General features: G+C 43.9%; 1 protein-coding gene across 1 annotated transcript; it reads right to left on the bottom strand.

Moving 5' to 3' along the window:
• Positions 1 to 430: 430 nt before the first annotated feature.
• LOC142289960 (olfactory receptor 5AP2-like) lies at positions 431 to 24,431 on the bottom strand. The gene is made up of 4 exons (XM_075333905.1): positions 24,338 to 24,431; positions 10,585 to 10,711; positions 3,822 to 3,877; positions 431 to 1,404 (listed from the first exon to the last, which is right to left on the bottom strand). The coding sequence occupies exons 1-4, from the start codon at positions 24,429 to 24,431 to the stop codon at positions 431 to 433; spliced, it is 1,251 nt and encodes a 416-aa protein (XP_075190020.1).

The following is a 24,431-nucleotide window of genomic DNA, read 5'->3' as shown; positions in this document are numbered from 1 at the left end:
ATATTTCCAAATTTAATGGTCCTCCTTAGGATACATACAACTTCAACAATACCACACGTAGATCCAGATGTGATTTGGCACATTACATTGGGAGCAAGGAAAGACAACTAAGGATAAATTGGGTATTGTCATGGTCTATGGCTACTCTTCGATTACGGGACCAATATACAGTTGCTTGAATGGAACATCTCATTCTAAATAACTATATGTTACACATCAAGAGGTTCATACGTTGTAGGCCCTCAAATTACAATATTTATTTTTTCCGAGACAACCATTGTAATTAAATATTGTGACTCCAATTACAAGGTGTGGCTGCACCCTATAGATAAACATGGTTACTTTCAGAATCTCTTTGCCTACATCATGCTGCTCTCAATGAAGTAGCAAAAACCTGCTGACAGATTCCCTTTTACTCTTTTACATGATACTAACCATGATCTGAACAAAGTTCAATCCAAAATAATTTATACTTATTAAGAATTTTTCTTGCCGTGGTTTTGACATCGGTATTTCTTAAACTGTAAATGATTGGATTTATCGTAGGAATGACTATTGTGTAGAAAACAGAAATGAGTTTATCATTCATCTGCAGATTTTCTGATGGAGGTCTGAGATATGTGATCATCAAAGTGCTGAAAAATATAGTGACACAGGCCAGGTGGGATGTGCAGGTGGAAAGGGCTTTTCTTCTTCCTATCGCGGAGTTAATCCTTAGAATAGTCAGCAGAATATTTAAATATGAATACAGAATGGTGGATAGACAAATGACAGAGGTCAGTCCTCCAAAAAGAAGGATTACTATCTTGTTCAGAAATGTATCAGAACATGTTAATCTAAAGAGTGGAGGAATATCACAGTAGAAATGGTCAATCACATTGTCTTTCCAATATTTTAATGAAAAGACAAAACTTATGTGGATTAAAGAGTTCAAAAAACCTGCAAAATATGAAGCGACCACCAAGAATCTACATACTGCATTAGACATAATGGTTACATAAAGCAAAGGCTGGCGGATTGCTACCAACCGATCATAGGCCATGGCCGCCAACAAATAACTCTCTGTGGTTGCTGAACCTCCAAAAAGTAATAGCTGTGTGGCACATCCACTGATGGACATTGATTTAATACTCCGGGTGAAGTTGGCCAGTGTGTTTGGAGTTATAATAGAAGTATAGAAAAGATCAAGCATAGCCAATTGACTCACAAAGAAATACATTGGAGTCTGCAAATTAGCTCCAAGTTGAATAGTTACAATGATTCCTACATTTCCAAGAACAGCAAAAATGTAAAGTATCAGGAACACCAGAAAAAGAATGATCTCTAGGTCATGGTTATCAGTCAAACCTGTGAGGATGAATTTTGTGCTTGCTGTATGAATACTGCAATTATTCATTTGGCTAGCTGCAGTGGAAAAAAATGTACAAGTTAGATCATTAGCAATAAAGTAAGATAGAATTTTAATGATATAGCTGTAAAATGGTACCCCAGCCTCCTGCATGATTAGAAAGTGCATCTGAGTTTAGCTGTGTCACTTACAAACCCTTCTATCAGCGCTCTTCCTCTCATAGCACTGTCAGCTCTGCTGTACTGCCCCTTAGCTTACACTGCCTATCTGGAGCTGTGTCTGCAATCACATTTTTAAAAGGTGCTTAAAGCACAAAATATATAAATGTGGCTCATATCCAAAAAGGCAGTGGGGGGGGGGGGTCAGTATAGAAGAGGCAGTAGGGATATGAGAGTAGGAGTGCTGATACAAGGGTTTATATTTTTATATATTTACACTTAGCTGTGCTGTTCCTTCCCCCACAGGGACTTTATCAGAAAGATGCTACTCTATGTTAATCTCCTAGCACTTTCTAATCATGCAGGAGGTTAGACCAGGAGATCTGAGCTGTAATATTACATTTCACATGCTGAAAATCCTTAGCTATTGTGGGGGCCTAGGAACTTGGCCCCCACTGATCTATTGCACTTATCAGGAAGCCAGAACTATATACATAAGTAAAACAATAGGTACCTTTTAATCATGTAACTCCAGCCTATTCCTATCTTCCCAAGGACTCATGAAGTGTCAGTTGCAATTATTTACATTGAATTAACCAGATGGGTAGGATAGAGATAGTAAAGTAGGAATAAGAAGTTAAGCTGGTGTCACACACAGCGACAACGACAACGACGTCGCTGCTACGTCACCATTTTCTGTGACGTTGCAGCGACGTCCCGTCGCTGTCGCTGTGTGTGACATTCAGCAACGACCCCCCCCCCCCCCCCCCCCCCCCCCCCCCCCCCCCCCCCCCTGGCCCCTGCTGTGAGGTCGCCGGTCGTTGCTGAATGTCCAGCTTCATTTTTTGGTCGTCACTCTCCCGCTGTGACACACACATCGCTGTGTGTGACAGCGAGAGAGCGACGAAATGAAGCGAGCAGGAGCCGGCACTGGCAGCTGCGGTAAGCTGTAACCAGCGTAAACATCGGGTAACCAAGGGAAGACCTTTCCCTGGTTACCCGATGTTTACGCTGGTTACCAGCCTCCGCCGCTCTTGCTGCCAGTGCCGGCTCCTGCACTGTGACATGTGGCTGCAGTATGCATCGGGTAATTAACCCGATGTGTACTGTAGCTAGGAGAGCAAGGAGCCAGCGCTAAGCAGTGTGCGCGGCTCCCTGCTCTCTGCACTGTGACATGTGGCTGCAGTATGCATCGGGTAATTAACCCGATGTATACTGTAGCAAGGAGAGCAAGGAGCCAGCGCTAAGCAGTGCGCGCGGCTCCCTGCTCTCTGAACTGTGACATGTAGCTGCAGCACACATCGGGTTAATTAACCCGATGTGTGCTGCAGGAGAGCAAGGAGCCAGCGCTAAGCGCGGCTCCCTGCTCTCTGCACATGTAGCACAGCGACGTTATGATCGCTGCTTCTGCTGTGTTTGACAGCTAAGCAGCGATCATAACAGCGACTTACAAGGTCGCTGTTACGTCACCGAAAATGGTGACGTAACAGCGACGTCGTTGTCGCTGTCGTTTAGTGTGAACCCAGCTTTATACCAATGGACAATGTTGAACTTTGAAAGATTTGTAAAAGACTAATCACCAATCAAGTAATAAAAACCTACAAGAAACATAAACGGAAATGTGGCAAAAAAATTAATCAGTGTTACAGATCAATGAGGTTTCACAATTTTAGGAAAGTAGACGCTTAACGCTTTCAAATACCTAAAATAACAAGTAGAACAGGTAGTCACCCAGCCTAACCATTCTACACCTCGGAATAAGCCGTAGAGCTCAGTGATTAGATATAGCAGTAAAGTGTTCTGTCAACACGACTTCACTGCAGTCAAATTGTCTCTTCAGGGAGAAAGTAGACAAACTCTAGTGCCCCGTATTGGAAGTAGCAATCCTAAAAGTCAAAAATGGCCCTTTAACAAGCTTTGTCATATGAATTAGGATTTATGCCAGATCAGAACCTCAATTTGCAGACACGGTGTTTCTAGGTGATTGCCCCTCGTCAGTGCAAAGTATGAAATCTGATCTGGCTGTATGAGAAGCTTTAGTGGTGTTTAAGGGAGGTAAACTCTAGTGCCACCTATTGTAAGTAGCCAAAAACCATGATCTGAGCAGTTCCAAGGAGCTGCCGATGGACCCAAGAAGGGTGATTACCTGCTCTGTTTGTTATATTGGATACTCCAGAGTGTTTGGGGTCCACTTTCCTGAAAGTGGAAAACCCTTTTAACTCAAATATGAATAGCATAAAAAGAAATAGTAAATTACTCTGACATGATCTTACCAGTTTTTTTACATAAAATGTTGATGTTTTAAGAAAATTTACTCATTAGGATATTAAATGTGGCACTGATTAGCAAGATGTAAATGGATGTACTATATCTGAAAGAGAAAATATAAAAAATGTCAAAGTAAAACAAAGGTTAGACTGTATAAATAAAACTGCCTTGGAATGTAATAAATACATTATATCTACTAAATATGGTATAACAACTGAACAATTGTGTTTATTGATGTTAGCATATTAATAAAAAATAAAAAAAACATAATAATAATAATAATGATAGAAGTAGATAACTACCGTGTTTTTCCAAAAATAAGACACTGTCTTATATTTTTTTTGCCCCCAAAAAAGCACTAGGTCTTATTTTTTGAGGAGGTCTTATTCTTGGAGAAAAACGATTGGGGGTAAGTTTACCCCCCAAAAAAGCAAACCCCCCCACTTCCCAGGAGACTCATACTCACCAGACCAGGACGTCTGCGTGGTTCCCAGTGTCGCGGGCGGAGGAGGGGACGCCGCGCTCTCCCACTGCTGCTCGGGTCCGGCTGCTGCGGCCTGCTGCTGCTCGGTGGCTCGAGCGATGGGCCGGATCCCGGGGACTCTAGCGGCGCTCCTCGCCCGTGAGTGAAAGGGGATTTTGGGTGTGGGGATTGGTTATTGTCCGTGACGCCACCCACGGTTGTGGTGATTTGTTGACACCACCGCTGCTCTGTATGGGGATCCCGGGAAGGATGGTATGGAGCAGCCAGTTGTTGTGTTGCCCCTCCGTGGGTAGGGGTTGGTGATCCCGGGGCCCAGTGATTAGGTGGGTGACGGTGACGGTCCCTCTGTCCTGCACCTAAGTTGATGCGATGTTGTTGCGATGGGTTCCCACCGGTAACCCGCTCCCCGGCTTGGATATGGGCCGGAGGAGCCCTACTTTGCCCGCAGGCGCTGGCCCTGAGAAACTGGTGCCCTGGCGGTGGCGGTGTCTCTCTGTAATGGTCGGACTGTTGCCTTCAATCGGGACTTGGTTGTTTGGAGACAGACGTCCCCTTCACTGACGGATTTGGCAAATTATGGCGACTCCTAGCCTTGCCGGGATCCGAAAGGCCCTGCCCTGGTGCTGACTGTTCTTCGTATACTGCTCCAGACCGCCGGGCCACTACCCGTCCGCGGTCCTTCCAGCAACCTCCGAGCAGTCACCCCTGCGGACTCTCACCGCCGTCTGCTGACCTTGCTGTCACAGTCCGGGGCACACAGCCGGACCAACTTCAGGCTTTACTACTCTCACTTTTCTGTCACTTCAGCTTTTAACTTTAGCTCCACTACTACTTCCTTCCACTTCACTTCACTGGACTCCGCTGTTTACTCCTTCACTTCCCTAACTGAACTCCACTGTTCCTCACTCAAGCTCTGCCTGAGCTAAACTCTAAGGCTATGTGCCCACGCTGCGGATTTACCGCGGATTTTGCCGCGGATTTGCCGCGGATTTACCAAAAATCTGCAGCAGCGGCACTTCCAAGCCATTTCAATGGCATTTTGGAAATGCTGTGTCCATGCTGCGGATTTTTCCGCGGCGGATTTGCCGCGGATTTTGATCCGGAAAAATCTGCAGCATGTCAATTATTGTTGCGGATTTTGGTGCGGATTTTGGGTATAGAATGGGGGAAAAAAAAAATCTGCATCAAAATCCGCGGCAAATTCGCGGTAATCCGCGGTAATTCCGCGGCAAATCCGCGTCAAAAATAAGGTGCGGATTTGCCGCAGGTACATTCTACCGTGGACATATAGCCTAACACTCATCTGCCTGGTTCCTCCCGCCTCCAGGGCTGTGAACTCCTCGGTGGGCGGAGCCAACCGCCTGGCCCACCCCCTGGTGTGAACACCAGCCCCTGCAGGAAGGCAACAAGGATTTTGGTAGCTTGGGTGTTCCTAACTGGGGTGTAGGGTGTGGTGGTGTGATGACCTGTGACCCCTGGCTTGCCCAAGGCGTCACACCAGGTCCTCCTGTGATCTCCGGTCGGTGCTGCACGCCGTCCTACCCTGCTGCTAGCTGACACGCTGACACACAGCAGATCCCATACACACACAGCAGATCACACACACAGCAGATCACACAAACACACACACAGCAGATCACAGATATACACAGCAGATCACACACAGCAGATCGCAGGCACACACAGCCGATCACAGATACACACAGCCGATCACAGATACACACAGCAGATCACACACAGCAGATCACAGGCACACACAGCCGATCACAGGCACACACACACAGCAGATCGCAGATATACACAGCAGAAACACACATCCGATCGCAGGCACACACAGCCGATCACAGATACACACATCCGATCACAGGCACACACAGCCGATCACAGATACACACAGCCGATCACAGACACACACAGCCGATCACAGATACACACATCCGAACGCAGACACACACAGCCGATCGCAGAAAAACACAGCCGATCGCAGACACACACACAGCCGATTGCAGACACACAGCAGATCACACAGACACACACAGCAGATCACACACACACACACATCGCATCACATCACATCCAGCACTTACGGCAGCAGGGAATGAGAGCAAGTCACGTGTCCCGCCGCAGGTCCTGTTCGTCGCGCTGCACCGCACTGCCTCTCAGGATTCTCCCGGCGAGAAGAGATCGGTGTTACTGGATGAGGTGAGTGTGTATGCGATCCGATGTGTGTGCGATCCGATGTTTGTGTGTGTGTGTGTGTGTGTGTTTTGATGTTTGCGTGTGATCCGATGTTTGTGTGTGCGATCCGATGTTTGTGTGTGAGATCTGGTGTGTGTGTGTGATCTGACTGTGTGTGCGATCCGATGTTTGTGTGTGAGATCTGGTGTGTGTGTGATCTGATTGTGTGTGTGTGTGTGAGAGCTGATGTGTGCGGGTGTGTGATCACTGCAGGTCCTGCTGCTCGGCGTCTGGTGAGTGTAATTGCCGGGTGCCGCTGTGTACAATGAAGTGTCCTGCAGTACCTGTAACTTTTTTTAGCTGCACGGACACTTCATTATTGATCCGGAACTAGCGCTTATTTTCGGGGGAGGGCTTATATTTAAGCCTTTTTCCGAAAATGCTGAAAATCCCTACTAGGGCTTATTTTTAGGGGAGGTCTTATTTTTGGAAAAACACGGTATATACAGGATAAATACTAAATGAATATGCAGATGTCTGTACAAAACCATCCAAGCACAGACTGCAAAGCACAGACTATAATGCATGGACTAGCATTGGGTCTCCTGACTCGAGCGTGATAGCTTTATATACTTCTATAACTCTGGCCTGTCAGTTGTGCTTGGACTGTGTTGTACAGATGTCTGCATGAGCACTAAGGTTAACCCCTTCATGACATATGACTGTACTTACCTCATACGTCGTGTCCCTTGCTTTGTTGTGGGTTTGAACTCCAAGCCCGCATCTTTCTGTGCACATTGCAGCTGATTTGATCCACCACTCTGATCCACCTGCAGTTGTTAACCAGTTAAATCCCACTGTCAATCTCTGACAGCGGGATTTAACATGCGCCGTCGGGGAGCGCATCATTCCCCACTCCTATGAGCACAGCAATGACATCATCGAGGGGTGACGATGAGTTGTCATGACAGCCAGGGGTCACGCCACCTGTGAGCCGGCAGTCATGGGAGATCATTATTTCAGCTAAACAGAGCAGTGTTGATGCACTGCTCTGATCAGCAGAAGTGATCAGACGATAGCAGCTTCAAGTCCCTCAAGGGAACTAGTTAATACAATAAAAGGTTTTGAAAAATATGAAAAAAAAAACAAGTTCAATTCACCCTCTTTTGCCCCATTATAAGTAAAACAACTGAAAAAAATAAAAATACAAATATTATGGAATTATGCATTCCCAAATGTCCGATCTACCAAAATATAAAATAAATTAATCCAATTGGTAAACAGCGTATCAAAAAAAATTAAAAACTCCAGAAATCCTTTTTTTTTTGGCCTCCACAACATTGCAATAAAATGCAATAAGAGGCGATCAAAACATCATATTTACTTGAAAATGGTATCAGTAAAAATGTCAGTTTAGAGCGCAAAAAATAAGTCGTCACACATAACCAGATCACGAAAAATGAGAACGCTATGGGTTTTGGAAAATGGCATCAAAAGCAACATCTGTTCATGATAAATGTCAGTAATTTTTTTTCACCAATTAAATAAAAAAAGAGCTATACATGTTTGGTATCTAAGTATTTATAGTGACCTGGAGAATCATATTGTTAGGTCAGTTTCACCATAAAGTAAAGATGGTAAATAAAAAAAATAAAAAAAATTGTGGAACTGCATTTTTTTATCCAATTTTACCATACTTGGAATTTCTTTCCAGTAAAATGAATGGTGTTTAAAATCAAGCCATCATTGGCTATATTGACTTAAAATAAAACGTTATGGCTCTTAGAGAAAGGGAAAGAAAAAAATAGAAACAAAAATGGAAAATGTCCATGGCATGAAGGAGTTAAAAGGGTGGTTAATCCATATTTTTTATTGTCTAGTTCGATATTATATTGAGAAACAATGTTTCTCTCAAATACCTTGTGTTGGCAATAGTGCCTGTGAGAGGCGCTATTGCAGACAGCTGTTCCCCGCTCTAGTGACGTCACATCAAGTGCCGGTCGGCTGCAGTCTTCCTGATTCACTGAGCTGTGGACGGTGTTTCACCGCTGTCACAGCTCAACGTGTCTCCTGCTTGCAGCGTTCTGCTGTGAGGGAGGAAGGAGGAGGGAGGAGGGAGCAGATGGGCTGTGACAAGCGGTGAAACACCGCCCATAGCTCAGTGAGTCAGGAAGACTCACTTCCGTCTGGGCTTCCCGGGCTTCGGGCTCTATCTGGGCTGCTAGTGGGACAAAACTTGGAATCTTGTCCCCCGCTGGTTAATTGAAAATGTGCTTGCAGCTGTCCTCGCCCTAGGGTCCAGGTACCCCAACTGTGCACGGCCTCCGGACCGGATTCCCGCTGTCGGCACCGGCGGGCTACAACCCTGCCCCAGTCCACTTAGGGTCTCCCATGACCGAATCTCCATCGCCTGTGGCCCTGCTCTGCCGTCTGCCACCTAGTCAGCTCAGGTAGTCCAGTAGTCTGGGAGCTACAACCCCTGACTACCACTTCACTCCTCTCACTTCCACTGTCAGCACCAGACTAAAGGGTGCTTTACACACTGCGACATCGCTAGCGATTGCTAGCGATGTCGAGCGCGATAGCACCCGCCCCCGTTGTTCGTGCGACATTTGGTGCTCGCTGCTGTAGCGAACATTATCGCTATGGCAGCGTTACACGCACATACCTTTACAGCGACATCGCTGTGACCGCCGAACAATCCCTCCTTCAAGGTGGAGGTTCGTTCGGCGTCATAGCGACGTCACTGCGGCGTCACTAAGCGGCCGGCCAATAGAAGCGGAGGGGCGGAGATGAGCGGGACGTAACATCCCACCCACCTCCTTCCTTCCGCATTGCCGGTGGACGCAAGTAAGGAGATGTTCGTCGTTCCTGCGGTGTCACACATAGCGATGTGTGATGCCGCAAGAACGATGAACAACATCGTACCTGTGGCAGCAGCGATATTAAGGAAAGGAGCGTCGTGTCAACGATCACCGTTTTGGAACGATTTTGCGATTGTTGATCGTTGCTCCTTGGTGTCACACACTGCGATGTCGCTACCAGCGCCGGATGTGCGTCACTAACGACGTGAACCCGACGATATATCGGTAGCGATGTCGCAGTGTGTAAAACACCCTTAACTGTCTTCTCTCTGTGTTCCCTCCTCTTGACACCTCAGAACCCCTAGGTGGGCGTCACCATCTGCCTAGTCCCACCCACTGGTGTGTCCCTATTGTCCTTGGGGGGGTGACTAGGCTTTTGTGGCTGGTGTATGTACCTGCGTGTGGGGTTGTGTTGGAAGGCCAAGGAGGAGGGAATCCTGCATCTGGAAGATGGATGCAGTCTCCTGTGGCAACCTTATTTTGTCAGGGCATCACACATGCAGTTTTTTTGTACAAAAAAAGCCAATTTCATGCGCTATTGCTGCTGCCCCCACCATAGACAGAGTGGGAGCTGCATCCACAGCGCACGGAATAACTGACATGCTCATTTTATGAACGCACAAATTTGGGTCAAAATTTTAGCACCCAAATCGCTGCGTTCATAAAAGCATCGTGCACACGTATCATGCACAATCTACATAGATTGTGCAGAGGATGCAGGACGCATGCATTTATGCTGCAGTGCTATACGCAGCGTAAATGCATGCAATTATGCAACGTGCGCACGAGCCCTGACAGAGTCTGTAATCTACACATCACTGTACTGTTAAAGTTTTGTCAAAGCGAGATGTCAGGATTCAGTAAGCATCAAAAACAAAGCTGCTTTATCTGAAACATAAGATGCAAAAAAGGCGACAATAACTGCAGTATCAAAAAAAGTGATAAAAATGCATATAAAAAAACTAAACAAAAACACAAGGAACTTAGTTTACCCAATAGGTGCAGAAAATCTGTAACATTCATCCTGCAGATTCTTTTCTAGAAACATTACAAACACATAAATAAAATTATACCAGCAAAGGAGAGACGATGCAGGACCACGTCAGGAATTTGAGTCCCAGGCTTAGGAGCTCAGTTTAGACTTCTTTTTATGCCAAAGAAAATATCAGCCCTGCAAAATTTAAATCGATGAACAAAGAACCCTCACTGCTATATTTTTCATATTTTGAGCTGTTCCCATTTATTTGCTTTATAGCATGATACATGACTATTTTTCTATCTTACCTATGATAATATTGAAACTTGTAAGCCATCTGTGTGCAACCTGTCCTCATTGCTCGGAGCACAGATGTAGATGAAGACTGGCTGATAGAAGGCGACTGACAAAACTCATCTTCAACGTTCTTTTCAGCTGGATGAGAGCAAGAAATCACATTTATTAACGGCACTAAACATGAGCCAAGTCTGTAAAATATTTACCAAATTTTAGTCCATGAAGTTCATAACCCAAACTGTTCTGACCATAGACATACTATAAATCTGCAGACATGCTCTATAGAGATCAATAGCAAATAAAGTCTGATTTATGCTGCCTGCTAATTTGACATGTATTTAATTAAAAAAACAAAAAAGGCAAAAAATCCATCTGTGCAGCTTTCCGTTTCTAAGCCTAAATAAAGATGTCTTAGACCATGTACGCACGCTGCAGATTTGGTGCACACATTTTCTGCATGAAATCTGCACCTTCTGGTAGAAAAAAAGCACCAAAAAACGCATGTGTTTTGGTGCGTTTTTGGTGTGGTTTTGGTGTATTTTCGTACCATGCATTTTTTTAATGAAGTCAATGGTTGGAAAGGCTAAAAATCCTCACCAACAGAATTGACATGCTGCAGATTATTTTCTGCACCAAATCTGCAAGTAACAAAATAAGCAACGAGCACACAAGGCTTCCGAATTCTCATTGACTTTCCTGGCATAGCTGGCATGAAGACAGAAATGCAGATTTGGGCCACATTCTGCACAAAATCTGCACCAAATCTGCATCACATCTGCATCACATCTGCACCAAATCTGCATCACATTTGCATGACATCTGCACCAAATCTGCATCACATCTGCACCAAATCTGCATCACATTTGCATGACATCTGCACCAAATCTGCATCACATCTGCACCAAATCTGCATTACAAAATGCACTGTGAGCACAAGTGTTTTTTTAGATATGTGCAGATTCACCAAGTCTTTTACACAAAGGATACTCCAAGAAATGGCAACGATTTTTACAGAAGTGTCTTTTGCAGCTTCTTTTTGGTTGTTTTATGCAATGTCTTTACTGCCGGCATTTGTTTTAACTTGCACTGTATAAACTAGTGAGCGATTTCTAAATAGAAGCCCTATGAAGAATTATCAGGTAACTTCTTTTAATCACCTGGAAACGTGGACCAGGTAACAGAAGCTTCAAAGACTAAATGTGCATGGTACGTAGTTTATACATTCTAATGCATGCGTCAATTCTTTCTAGCACTAGTGTTTTTTTCAGGTGGGTTACAAAGCGTACCTACCTTGAAAAAGATGTTGCATGTACATACCCTTATAATGATTTACTGGACACCATCAATTAAAGATTTCTTTGGAGAACTAAGATAAAAACAACATCCCGGCCAAGATTTTTTCAAAAACTGTGTGCAAGTATGCCTATAAGAATATATATAAACAACAGAAGAGGTTGTTGCTGCCCTCTGCACAGTTTCACGCACAAACATTTGCTACATTGTAAGTAATAGATTATACTTCTTACCTGATTAATGTAATAATTTATATTTAACTTTCCTTTTAAAATTTTCTGTATATTTTGACAGAAGTTATGCAGAAAATAGGAGTGCAAATTTTCTTTGAAGAATATACTGTTGCCACACCTGTATTTGTAAGGAGCATGGTCAAAGGGGAAATTCCCCCATGTGTATAGACACCCATTGGTAAAGCCCAAATGATAAATTATTTAATGAGATTTATAAGCATTTTATTTTCTTGATTGCATATGTTATTAAAGTATAGAAAATAAGTGTCTAAATATCAATATGTGATTTACAATGCTGAAGTGTATGTTTCCTAGGAATCTTATGGTACGTTTATACTATGTTTTGGCGTCTTCAAATGTATACTGGGAACAGATATTCTTCAATCAGTGCATTATCACCGAGCCACCTGTCATGCTAGGTATGCAAAAGTACTAAGCGAACGGCAAAAGGAATGGGAAAGGGAAACCCTGTGTCTAGGCAAGGGTGAGATGGTGACCCCTGTCCAAACATACCACTGGCCCCTGGCTTCCCTCACCACCCTAGATAGGTTTTGCAGCACCTATGCGCCAAGTTGGATATCTGAGCCTGGTTGACCTTGAATTAGGCCCTAGGTAGGGCACTGATGGGATGAGTGCTTAGTGAACCCCACCAAGCTCTAAAGAAGACACAGAGAATAATACACACGGGAACGTAAATGAAAAACCTATCTTCAGATGATTCAGGGAGAGGAACTGCAACAACAAAGATACATGATACCACCACATTACCTCACTGTAGGCAGCATTGAGCCACCACCATGCTTCACTGTAGGTAGCACTGAGCCACCACTATGCTTCATTGGAGTCATCACCAAGCCACAACTATACTTCACTTTAGTCAGCACTGAGTGATGAGTGAGTGTACTCGCCACTGCTCGATACTCAATGGAGTATCTGGGTACCCAATTTGTTCCTTACTCAGTTGAGCATCATGCTTGAATCCCCACCCTGCATGTTTTGTGGCTGTTAGACAGCCAATCAACATTCAGGGATGTCCTGCCATACACGGTAATGCTATAGTCACGTTGGCTACTGGTATTACTCTGTTTGGCCTGCCACAACACGTCATTGAGTCTTATATAAAACCCAGTTATGCAATGACTGGCACACTCTTCCCTAAAAGCAGTTCAGGAAGAGATGATCTAGGAGGGGGAGCTTAGACTAGAACAGGCATATAGGCCCTGGGTGCTGTTTAACCCCTTAACCACACAGCTTGTTCTCACCTTCCTGACCAGGCAAATTTTTTTTAATTCTGACCAATGTCACTTTTTGAGATAATAACTCTGGAACTCTTCAACGGATACCAGTGATTCTCAGACTTTTTTCCATGAAATATTGTACTTCATAATAGTGGTAAACGTAGGACAACACTTTTTGCATTTATTGGTAAAGATATCGGAAATTTGACAAAAATTTGAACATTTCATTTTCATAATATTAAACTAGAGAGTTATGTTAGACAAAATAGTTAATAAATAACATTTACCAAATGTCTATTTTATAACAGCCCCATTTATGAAACATATTTTTTTTGTTAGGAGGTTAGAAGTTTATCAGCAATTTTTCATTTCTCCTAAAAACACTGTACAAAAACATTTTTTTATGGACCTCATCACATTTGAGTGACTTTGAGAGGCCTATATAACAGTAAACCAAATGTGGCACCATTTTAAAAATAACACCCCTCAAACTGCTCAAAACCTCATTCCAGAGGTTTATTTATCCTTCAAGTGCTTCACAGAAACTAAAGCAATGTGGAAGGAAAAAATGATAATTTAACCTTTTTCCCCACAAAAATGTTACTTGTGGTGGAAAACTACTGTTTGGGTGCCAGGCAGGGCTCGGAAGAGAAGGAGCACATTTTGACTTTTGGAATATAAAATTGACTGTAATCGATAGCGGACACCATGTTGCATTTAATGATGTGCCAAACAGAGGAAACCCCCACAAGTGACCCAATTTTGGAAACTAAACTTGTCTAGATGTGTGGTGAGCACCTTGAAACCATTGGTGCTTCACAGAATTTTATAACGTTGAGCCATGAAAGTTAAAATGATCATATTTTTCCCATAAATATGTTGTTTTAGCCCCAAATTTTGCCTTTTCTGAAGGGTAACAGAAGAAAATGTACCATACAATTTGTTGTGCAATATGTCCTGAGTATTCTGATACCTCATATATGGTGGAAAACTACTGTTTTGATGCATGGCAGGGTTCAGAAGTGAAGGAATACCATTTGACTTTTGAAATGCAAAATTGGCTGGAATTGATAATAGATGCAATGTCGCATTTGCACAGCCTGTGATGTGCCTAAACAGTAGAAACCCCCCACAATTGACCCCATTTTGGAAATTAGATCCTACAACTTATCTGGATTTTTGTTGATCACGTTGAACCACAGGTGCTTCACATAATGTTATAATGTTGAGCTGCAAAAGTAAAAAATCATATTTTTCCCACAAAAACATTATTTTAGACCCAATGTTTACATGTTCTCAAGGGTAACAGGAGACAAATTACAATTTCATTTGTCGGGCAATTTTTCCTAAACATGCCAATACTCCATATGTGGTGGAAAATTACTTTTTGGGTGCACAGCATGGCTTAAAAGGGTGGAGCGCCATTTTGGCTGGAATACATTGCAGACATCATGTCACATTTGAAGAGCCCCTAACATGTCAAAACAGCAGAAACCCCCACATGTGTCCCTATCTTAGAAACTACGTCTCTCAAGTAATTCATCTAAGAGATTTGTGAGAATTTTTAACCCTGAGTAAATGAAAATTATTTTTTTTTCCCATTAAAATGTTACTTTTACTCCAAATTTTTAATGAGAGAAAATTAATAATACAATTTTTATGCAATTGCTCCTGAGTACACCAATACTCCATATGTTGTCTAAAACAGCTTTTTAGGCACAGTGCAAAGCTCGGAAGGGAAAAAACACCAAATTATAGTGTAGATGTGGTTGTTGTGGTTTGAGGGTGCCATGTCACGTTGGTAGAGCACCTGAGTTGCCAAAATAGCAGAAACCCCCCCCCCATAAGTGACCTCATTTTGCAAACTACACATCTCAATGAATTCATCTAGGGGTGCAGTGTTCACACTGCCATCACATACAGTATATGTCACAGAATTTTCTGCCATTGGGAGGTGAAGAAAAAATAACATTTTTATCACAATAATTTTGTTTTAGCACCGGATTTTACATTTTCACACAACAAAATGTGTAAAAACAGCACAAGGATTTCTCATGCAATTTCTGCTGAACATGGCAATACCCCACATGTGGCTTTACACTACTGCTTAGCCACTTGCTGAGACTCAGGAGAGAAGGAGTGCTATTTGGCTCTTGGAGTATAAATTTTAATACAATAGTTTGCAGACTCTGTATATAAAGCCCCTAAATGCCAGAAGACCAGAATCTGCCTCAAGTGACCCCATTTTGGAAATTATACACCTCTAGGAATGTATCTTCAGGTGTAGTAGTGATTTTGACTTCATGAGTGTTTTCCAGAAATAACTTCATCTGCATCATAACAGTAAATTTTCCATTGGGAATTTTGTCTGCCTCACATATTACATGTAGTCTTCAGTGTAAGTACTCAGCTTAGAGTGCAAGATAAATGTGAGCTGAGGCTTACTGCAATCTTTGGGAGGCAGAATAAACAAATAAACAGCAGTTGAAGAATTAAATACTATTTTTTATGCCTTTCACCTATAAATGATTAGGTGGCTTTATTTCTCCGGTCAGTACAATTACAGCAATTCCATATTTATATAGTTTCTTTTAAGTTTGGTTACTATCACACTCAAATAAAACGCTTTTTTACAAAGTAAAGGTTTTTTCATCACCAAAGTTTGAAGGCTATAGTTTCTTTCATTTTCTGGTGACAGAGTCATGTGAGGGTTTGGCGGGATGAGTTGGAGTTTTTATTGGTACCATTTTGGGCCACATAATATTGTTTGATTACTTTCTGTTCTGTTTTATTTATGAGGCAGTATCAAGAAGATTTATAAAAATAGCAATTCATAAAATGGCCGTTCACTGTGTCATAAAAATTGGTAAAATATTTTTTTTACTTTTTTTGTTTTTTATTTTCTAAAAGTTCAATTTTTTTCTCAATGTTTTACTTAGTCCCTATATGGGACATTACATTTTTATTACTCTGATTGCTGGTATAATGTATTGCAGTGCAAAAGCCTCCCAGACCATTCTCCTGGCATGGTCTAAGATGCTTGCCATAACTGGCTGACCCAGAGGTTGTCATGATGAGTTTGGGTTGCCATAGCAACAATTGGGCCCCCATGATCATGTTGCGGGGGGCCCAAATGTGTGGTAGAGAAAGCATACTCCCTCTCCCGGCCCCTAAATGCTGCAATTACTATTGATCACAGCATTTAGGGGGTTGAACAACCAGGAACAGAATGGGTTCCACCCCTGGATGTGACAGTAGCGATCGAGTGTGAACAGCTCCTGTGTTCGTGTGATCTCAATGACAAATATTTGGCCAAGGTCGTAAACCCCTATCTGACCATGACATAAATTATGTCTAAGGTCATGAAGGGGTTAATTGCTATTGCAGTAATCGTATACCGCTGTTGCACCATTAAAACTAAAACATTTTCAGGGCTACATACTGTCCTTTTTATAGTAAAACCACTGTTACCAGCATTCAGTGTGGGGATAGCTGGTGGAGGAAAGATAGTTTTGGATTACAGGCACACAGGCAGGGTTTATTGCCTTACAGTCCTTCTAAAGGTATTCTGCTGCTACAACCAAAATACAAAAGCCCTATTCAGGTCTTCAAATTTTCTTTTTACTATTAATTCTAGAAAGTTTACAAGCATATATTATATATCTAAATGAAAATGTTCAACGCGTGTGGTAAGTCAATGTGCACACAAAGGCCAAAGCTGTGGTCTAGGTAAAAATTTTGCCCGCTGAGGGAGCACAACAAACAGGCTCATCCATGAGATCTAGCTTTCTGTCCCCTTTTGCAGCGAGGCACAGGACATCTCTCTTGAAGCCAGAACAATGCGAACTGGTGGTGGGTTCAATGTCAGATAATGCTTCCAGCATGTTTCCCAGCACCACCCTGTCTTCCACATAGTCCAGTCTCACTAGCCAAAAGTCTGGACCACATAATCCTCAGCCTAATCCTCCTTCCTCTCACCATGGCGTGTCCTAGGAGACAAGTAATACCACACACGGGCACTCCAAGGAGCTCTTTACATTTCCATTTATTGATTCTGGCTTCTTGCTCTGAAAGTTTCAAGAGGAACATGAGGACATCGTGTGTAGTGATGCGCAAATATTTGAGCAGCAATGGTCATAAGAAGATGATGTTTGGAAAAGCAATTAGTTTCTCAAGAGATAGATGATGATGAAACACAGTTGACAAGTGATGTTAAGTCAACAAGTTAGGAGAACCAGACTGCGGAAGTGGAAGACGAGGTGGTGGACTATGAAGTCACTAAACCAACCTGAAAAGGTGCCATGAAGAGTGAGAACAGCAGTGCAGAGAGAGATGGATCTGCAGCACCGCAGCAGGCAGGAAAAGGCAGTGTCGTGGCCAGAGGGAGAAGGTGGTCAATTGTCCCCCATAGCACCCACATGTAGCAAGTTCACAGGTCAAGGATCAGGTGTACCCCATTCTGGTCCTTTTTTTAAGAACTTGCAAACAATAAGATTTGCAACCTGTGTCATACCAACATAAGCAAGGGTCTGACCACTACCAGTCTGACCACCACCAAAATGCTCTGGCACATGTCATGAAAGCAACTGACTGAGTGGGCCAAATGACTGGGTCCACGATCAGTATCTGAGGGTGACACCACTGCCTTTTCCCCTGTGCTTGCCAATTCCCTGTCCAGAATGTAGGCACAAATGCCTCCCGCCCTGCACCTTTTGTTGCATATTCTCAAGTACCATCAGCAACCACGTTCAATTCTTTCTCTCAGTGCAGCATTCAGCTGTCCCTACTTTAGGTATTGGAATGTAAACATATATACCCAGCCACCCACCCACAGGCCCACTAAATGGGCACATTTCCAGACTGCTTGCCCTGGAAATGTTGCCGTTTAGACTTGTGGACACTGACGTTTTCCAAAACCTCATGGCGACAGCTGTCCCTCAGTACTCAGTTCCTAGCCGACACTATTTTTCCCAGTGTGCTATCCCTGCCTTAAACCAGTACGTGTCCCATAACATTACCCATTCTCTAACCAACACAGTTACTGGGTAGGCCCACTTAACCACTGACATATGGATAAGTGCTTGTGGAAATAACCAGGGCCGGATTAAGGTTGGTGGGGGCCCCTGGGCAGAAAATCTGGTGGGGGCCCCATAAACGTTAACATTTTTAGCCATAACAGTAGAGCGCGAACTGTAGCATTTAGATATAAATTTAATGAACATTTATCTTCTCCTTTTCTGCCACATTCAGATTTACAGGACTACAATACAGATACAGTCCAGGATCACTCACAGCAGTCACTTATACACACAGTACAATACAGATACAGTCCAGGATCACTCACAGCCGTCACTTATACACACAGTACAATACAGATACAGTATAGGATAACTCACAGCTGTCACCCATACACACAGTACAATACAGATACAGTCCAGGATCACTCACAGCCGTCACTTATACACAGTACAATACAGATACAGTCTAGGATCACTCACAGCAGTCACTTATACACACAGTACAATACAGATACAGTCCAGGATCACTCACAGCAGTCACTTATACACACAGTACAATACAGATACAGTCCAGGATCACTCACAGCCGTCACTTATACACACAGTACAATACAGATACAGTCCAGAATCACTCACAGCCGTCACTTATACACAGTACAATACAGACACAGTCCAGGATCACTCACAGCAGTCACTTATACACAGAAAGTAGAGTTACTCACATATTTTTTTATTCATCCCAATGTTAAGGCAGCCAGGGCCGGCTCCAGGTTTTTGTGGTCCCCGGTTGAGTCTCAGTGGGCCCCATCCACACACAGACACGCACATACACATACAGGCATACGTACATATACATATTTGAAGACAAATTCACAAAAATACATTTAAAACAGACAAATATATGCACAGTCATATACACTGACACACATGCAGACACAGACGCATTACAGGTGTTAATATGGAGAAGTCACAAGCAGCATCACTCACCTCCCCCGCTTGTTTCCGTCCAGCTCCTCCAGGACATGTGGCTGTGTTGCATGATGGTCATCACTAACAGACATGACTGCACACCATGCACACTGACACAGCACTTCTGTATATACATCACAGGAGGGGCTAGGGCCTACAATATATACATTACAGGAGGGGCAGGGGGCATAGACGTTACTGGGGGGGCATAGATGTTGCTGGAGTGGCAAACAGCTCTGGTGGCGTACACATTACTGGGATGGGTGGCTTAGCGCTCTGGGGTGCCGCACAGACTGCTCTGATTCATATATACACACACAGCTCTACTTCACACACACACACACAGCTCTGCTTCAGACACACACACACAGCTCTGCTACACACACACACAGCTCTGCTTCACACACACACACACACACAGCTCTGCTTCACACACACAGCTCTGCTTCACACACACATCTCTGCTTCACACACACACACAGCTCTGCTTCACACACACACACAGCTCTGCTTCACACACACACAGCTCTGCTTCCCACACACACACAGCTGCTTCACACACACAGCTGCTTCACACACACAGCTCTGCTTCACACACACACAGCTCTGCTTCACACACACATACACACAGCTCTGCTACACACACACAGCTCTGCTTCTCACACACACACAGTTCTGCTTCTCACACACACACAGCTCTGCTTCTCACACACACACAGCTCTGCTTCACACACACACACAGCTCTGCTTCACACACACACACACAGCTCTGCTTCACACACACACAGCTCTGCTTCACACACACACAGCTCTGCTTCACACACACACAGCTCTGCTTCACACACACACAGCTCTGCTTCACACACACACAGCTTTGCTTCACACACACACAGCTCTGCTTCACACACACACACAGCTCTGCTTTACACACACACACAGCTCTGCTTTACACACACAGGTCTGCTTCACACACACACAGCTCTGCTTCACACACACACATCTTTCTTCAGCTCTGCTTCACACACACACACAGCTCTGCTTCACACACACACACACATCTTTCTTCAGCTCTGCTTCACACATACACACAGCTCTGTTTCACACACACACACAGCTCTGTTTCACACACACAGCTCTGCTTCACACACACACAGCTCTGATTCACACACACACACACACACCTTTCTTCAGCTCTGCTTCACACACACACAGCTCTGTTTCACACACACACACAGCTCTGTTTCACACACACACACACACACACACACACACACAGCTCTGTTTCACACACACACACACACACACACACACACCTCTGTTTCTCACACACACACACACAGCTCTGTTTCACACACACACACACAGCTCTGTTTCTCACACACACACACATACAGCTCTGTTTCTGACACACACACACACACACACTCACACACAGCTCTGCTTCACACACCACACATCTTTCTTCAGCTCTGCCCTTACCTGCTCTGATGCCATCCTCCTGCTGCTCCGGTATAGGCCGCCGTCCTCCTGCTGCTGTTCCGGTGCCGCGGCCATCCTCCTGCTCTGGTGAGTCTCCTCTCCTGGCCACGGCACCGGTCTTCTCATCCGCGGCCGCGGCGCCGGTCAACTCATCCGCGGCCTAGGCGGCGGCCTGCTGTGACGGCCGCGGCGTCCTGCTGTGACGGCCGCGGCATTGGAGCCCGCAGCAGAGCAGGGAGCAGGCATACCTCTGACCCCGGAAGTACAAACTACTTCCGGGGTCAATCAGCGTCCTGCGCCCGGAGTTTGTTTTTGCGTCTTAGAGACGCAGATACAAATAAATGTAGGTGCGCGCACCTCTCTCCCCCGCCCCCCGAAAACACAGCTGATTTATTAGACTGTCTTTACAAGGGGGAGAGGGTGTGAAGAAAAAAAAAAATTGCTGACGGGTGGCAAGTATGGCCCTGGTGGTGGGGGCCCCCTTGAAAGCTTTATGGTGGGGGCCCCGGGGCTGAAGCCCCGCCTGCCCCGCCTATAATCCGGCCCTGGAAATAACTCTACAATTCAATGACCCTCGGTGAACTGACAACAGGCTCTTCTGAACTAATTTGTTTAGGGGACGAACAGCAAACCGCCACAGAGTTGTGGAAATCTATAACAGACCAGACAGATCTGTGGCTCTCCCTGCTGACCATACTGCAAGCATGGTCGTGTGTGATAATGGCCATAATCTGTTTGTGGCTCTGAAGCTTGGCAAGCTCACACACATACCATGCCTAGACCACTTACTCAACTTAGTAGGTCAGCAGTTTCTGTAAACTTACCCAGATATACCTGAGCTACTTGTGAAAGAACACTACATGTGCACCTATTTCAGCAAGTGAGTTACAGCTGCTGCCAGTTTGGCAGTTAGCGCTTTGTAAGTGCTAGCTCACCGACTAGTGTGCAACCCCATGCTGGAACTCCACATTACACATGTTGGCAAGGCTTTGTGAGAAGCAGAGGGCAGTAGTTGAATATCAACTACAACATGCCGATCGGTATTCAGGTCAGTCTCTGCAGATAAGAACTGATGAGTGGCCATGTATGTCTGACACCTGTGAGGTTTTGCAAAACCAGGTTGACCAGGTGGAGATGGAGGAAGAAAGTACACATGGTGCTACTACCCAGCCCAGCCTCATCTCATCTTCTCAGCACAAATTGTATGATAATGAGGAGGAGAAAATAAAATAGAATTCAAAATTAGGAGGATTAATCAAGTGCTGCATCCATGTGCAAGTCCAATAACTATATTTTAATGAGCACTTTGCGTTTCGGGAACGGACCGTCCCCTTCCACAGGTGCATGAAATTACACACATCCATGGCTGACTCATACAGCCCAACCATACAATTAAAACCATCTGAAATAAGAATAAAAATTAAACAATATATCAATTACAACTTTGTATATAAAAAGCATATAGAGCCTTATAAATCATATGGGAAATCTGTACAATAAGCCTTCCTCTTGGGTATTTTTGGGGGTTTTAGTATATTTACACTTGAAACAATAAGAAGTTTTATTTCTATAGCGCCAACATATTCCGCAGCACTTTACAATTAAGAGGGCACATGTACAGACAATATGAGACAATACAAAATAACAAAATTAAGATACCAGGAGGAGTGAGGGCCCTGCTCGTAAGATTACAGTCTATGAGGAAATAGGGGAGGCACAAAAGGTGAATGGGGGAGAAAAGCTTCTTATATATGGTCCAGCCATCGATTTAATAGGGTATTCAAAAGCAGCTGCATGAACCCATTGGTAAGAATTTATACAGGTACAGGGGACAAGAACTGGAAGTAAATTTTATGAAGGGCAGAAAGGGACTAGATTAGATCAGGGCAGTGAGGGGATAGGCTAGTCTAAAGAAATGCATATTTAGGGCCCGCTTAAAGGTGTGGATGTTGGGAATTAATCGGATTGCTCTTGGTAGTGTGTTCCAGAGCATAGGCGCAGCTCGTGAGAAATCTTGAAGACGGGAGTGTGAGGTTCGAATTGTTGAGGATGTCAGTCTTAAGTCATTAGCAGTACGGAGGGCATGGGTGGGGTGATAGACAGAGATGAGGTAGGAGATGTAGGGGGGTGCGGAACCGTGGAGAGCTTTGTGAGTGAGAGTGATAAGTTTATGTTGGATTCTGTAGCGGATAGGCAACCAGTGTAATGACTGGCAAAGAGTAGAGGCATCAGTGAAGCGGTTACAGAGGAAAATTATCCTGGCTGCGGCATTCAAACTAGAAGTTTACATACACTATCTAAAAAGATACCTTTGCATGTTTTTCTCACTATCTGACATGACATCAGAAAAAACTTTTCCTGTTTTTGGTCAATTAGGATTACCAGAATTGCTTATATTTGCCAAATGCCAGAATAATTACAGAGAGAATGTTTTAAGGTATTTTTATTACTTTCTGCAAAGTCAAAAGTTTACATATACTAAGAGTACTATGACTTTAAACAATATGGGATAGCCCATATGATGATGTCATGTCTTTGGAAGCTTCTGATTTATTGGTAACACCTGAGTTAATTAGAGAGACACACCTGTGGATGTATTTTAATGCACACCTGAAACATACTGCTTCTTTGTGTAGCCTTCTGGGAAAGTCAAAAGAAATCAGCCAAGATCTCAGGAAGAGAATTGTGGACTTGCACAAATGTGGTTCATCATTGGGTGCAATTTCCAGGTACCTGAAGGTGCCTTGTTCATCTGTACAAACAATTATACACAAGTAAAAACAAGATGGGAATGTCCAGCTATCATACCGCTTAGGAAGTAAACTGGTTTTGTGTGCCAGAGATAAATACACTGTTGTCAGACATGTGCATATCAACCCAAGAACAAAAGCAAAAGATCGTCTGAATATGCTGGTGGAAGTTGGTAAGATTGTGTCATTATCCACAGTAAAACGAGTACTGTATCAACATGGGCTGAAAGACCACTCTGCCAGGAAGAAGCCATTATTCCAAAAGAAACATAAAAAAGCCAGATTAATGCTTACAAATGCACACAGGAACAAAGACTTTAATTTTGTGGAGACATGTCCTGTCCTGTGGTCTTATGAAACTAAAATGAAACTGTTTGGCCATAATGACCATCGTTACGTTTGAAGGAAAAAGGGAGAAGCTTTGAAGCCTAAGAACACCATCCCAACTGTGAAACACAGGGGTGGCAGCATCATGTTGTGGCTTTGTTTTCCTGCAGGAGGGACTGATGCACTTCACAAAATAGATGGCATACTGAGGAAAGAAGATTACGTGGCAATATTAAAGCATCACCCAGGAACATAAAGCTTGGGCGCAAATGAGTCTTTCAAATAGACAATGACCCGAAACATACTGCCAAACTGGTTAGAAAGTGACTTAAGAATAACAAAGTCAATGTTTTGGAGTGGCCATCACAAAGCTCTGAGCGCAATCCTATTGAAAATGTATGGGCAAAGCTGAAAAGGCAGGTGAGAGCAAGGCAACTTACAAACATGTGTCACAAACTGAGCTGCCGCGTCTTCTCGGATGCCTCCTGGGACGATTTCCCCCTATGCTCGGCCTCGTTCGATTCGCTTCCTTCAGGTACTGACCCGAACAT

The sequence above is a fragment of the Anomaloglossus baeobatrachus genome, chromosome 2 (genome assembly GCF_048569485.1).
Source record: "Anomaloglossus baeobatrachus isolate aAnoBae1 chromosome 2, aAnoBae1.hap1, whole genome shotgun sequence".
Lineage (NCBI taxonomy): Eukaryota > Metazoa > Chordata > Amphibia > Anura > Aromobatidae > Anomaloglossus > Anomaloglossus baeobatrachus.
This window is presented reverse-complemented; position numbering and strand designations above follow the sequence as displayed.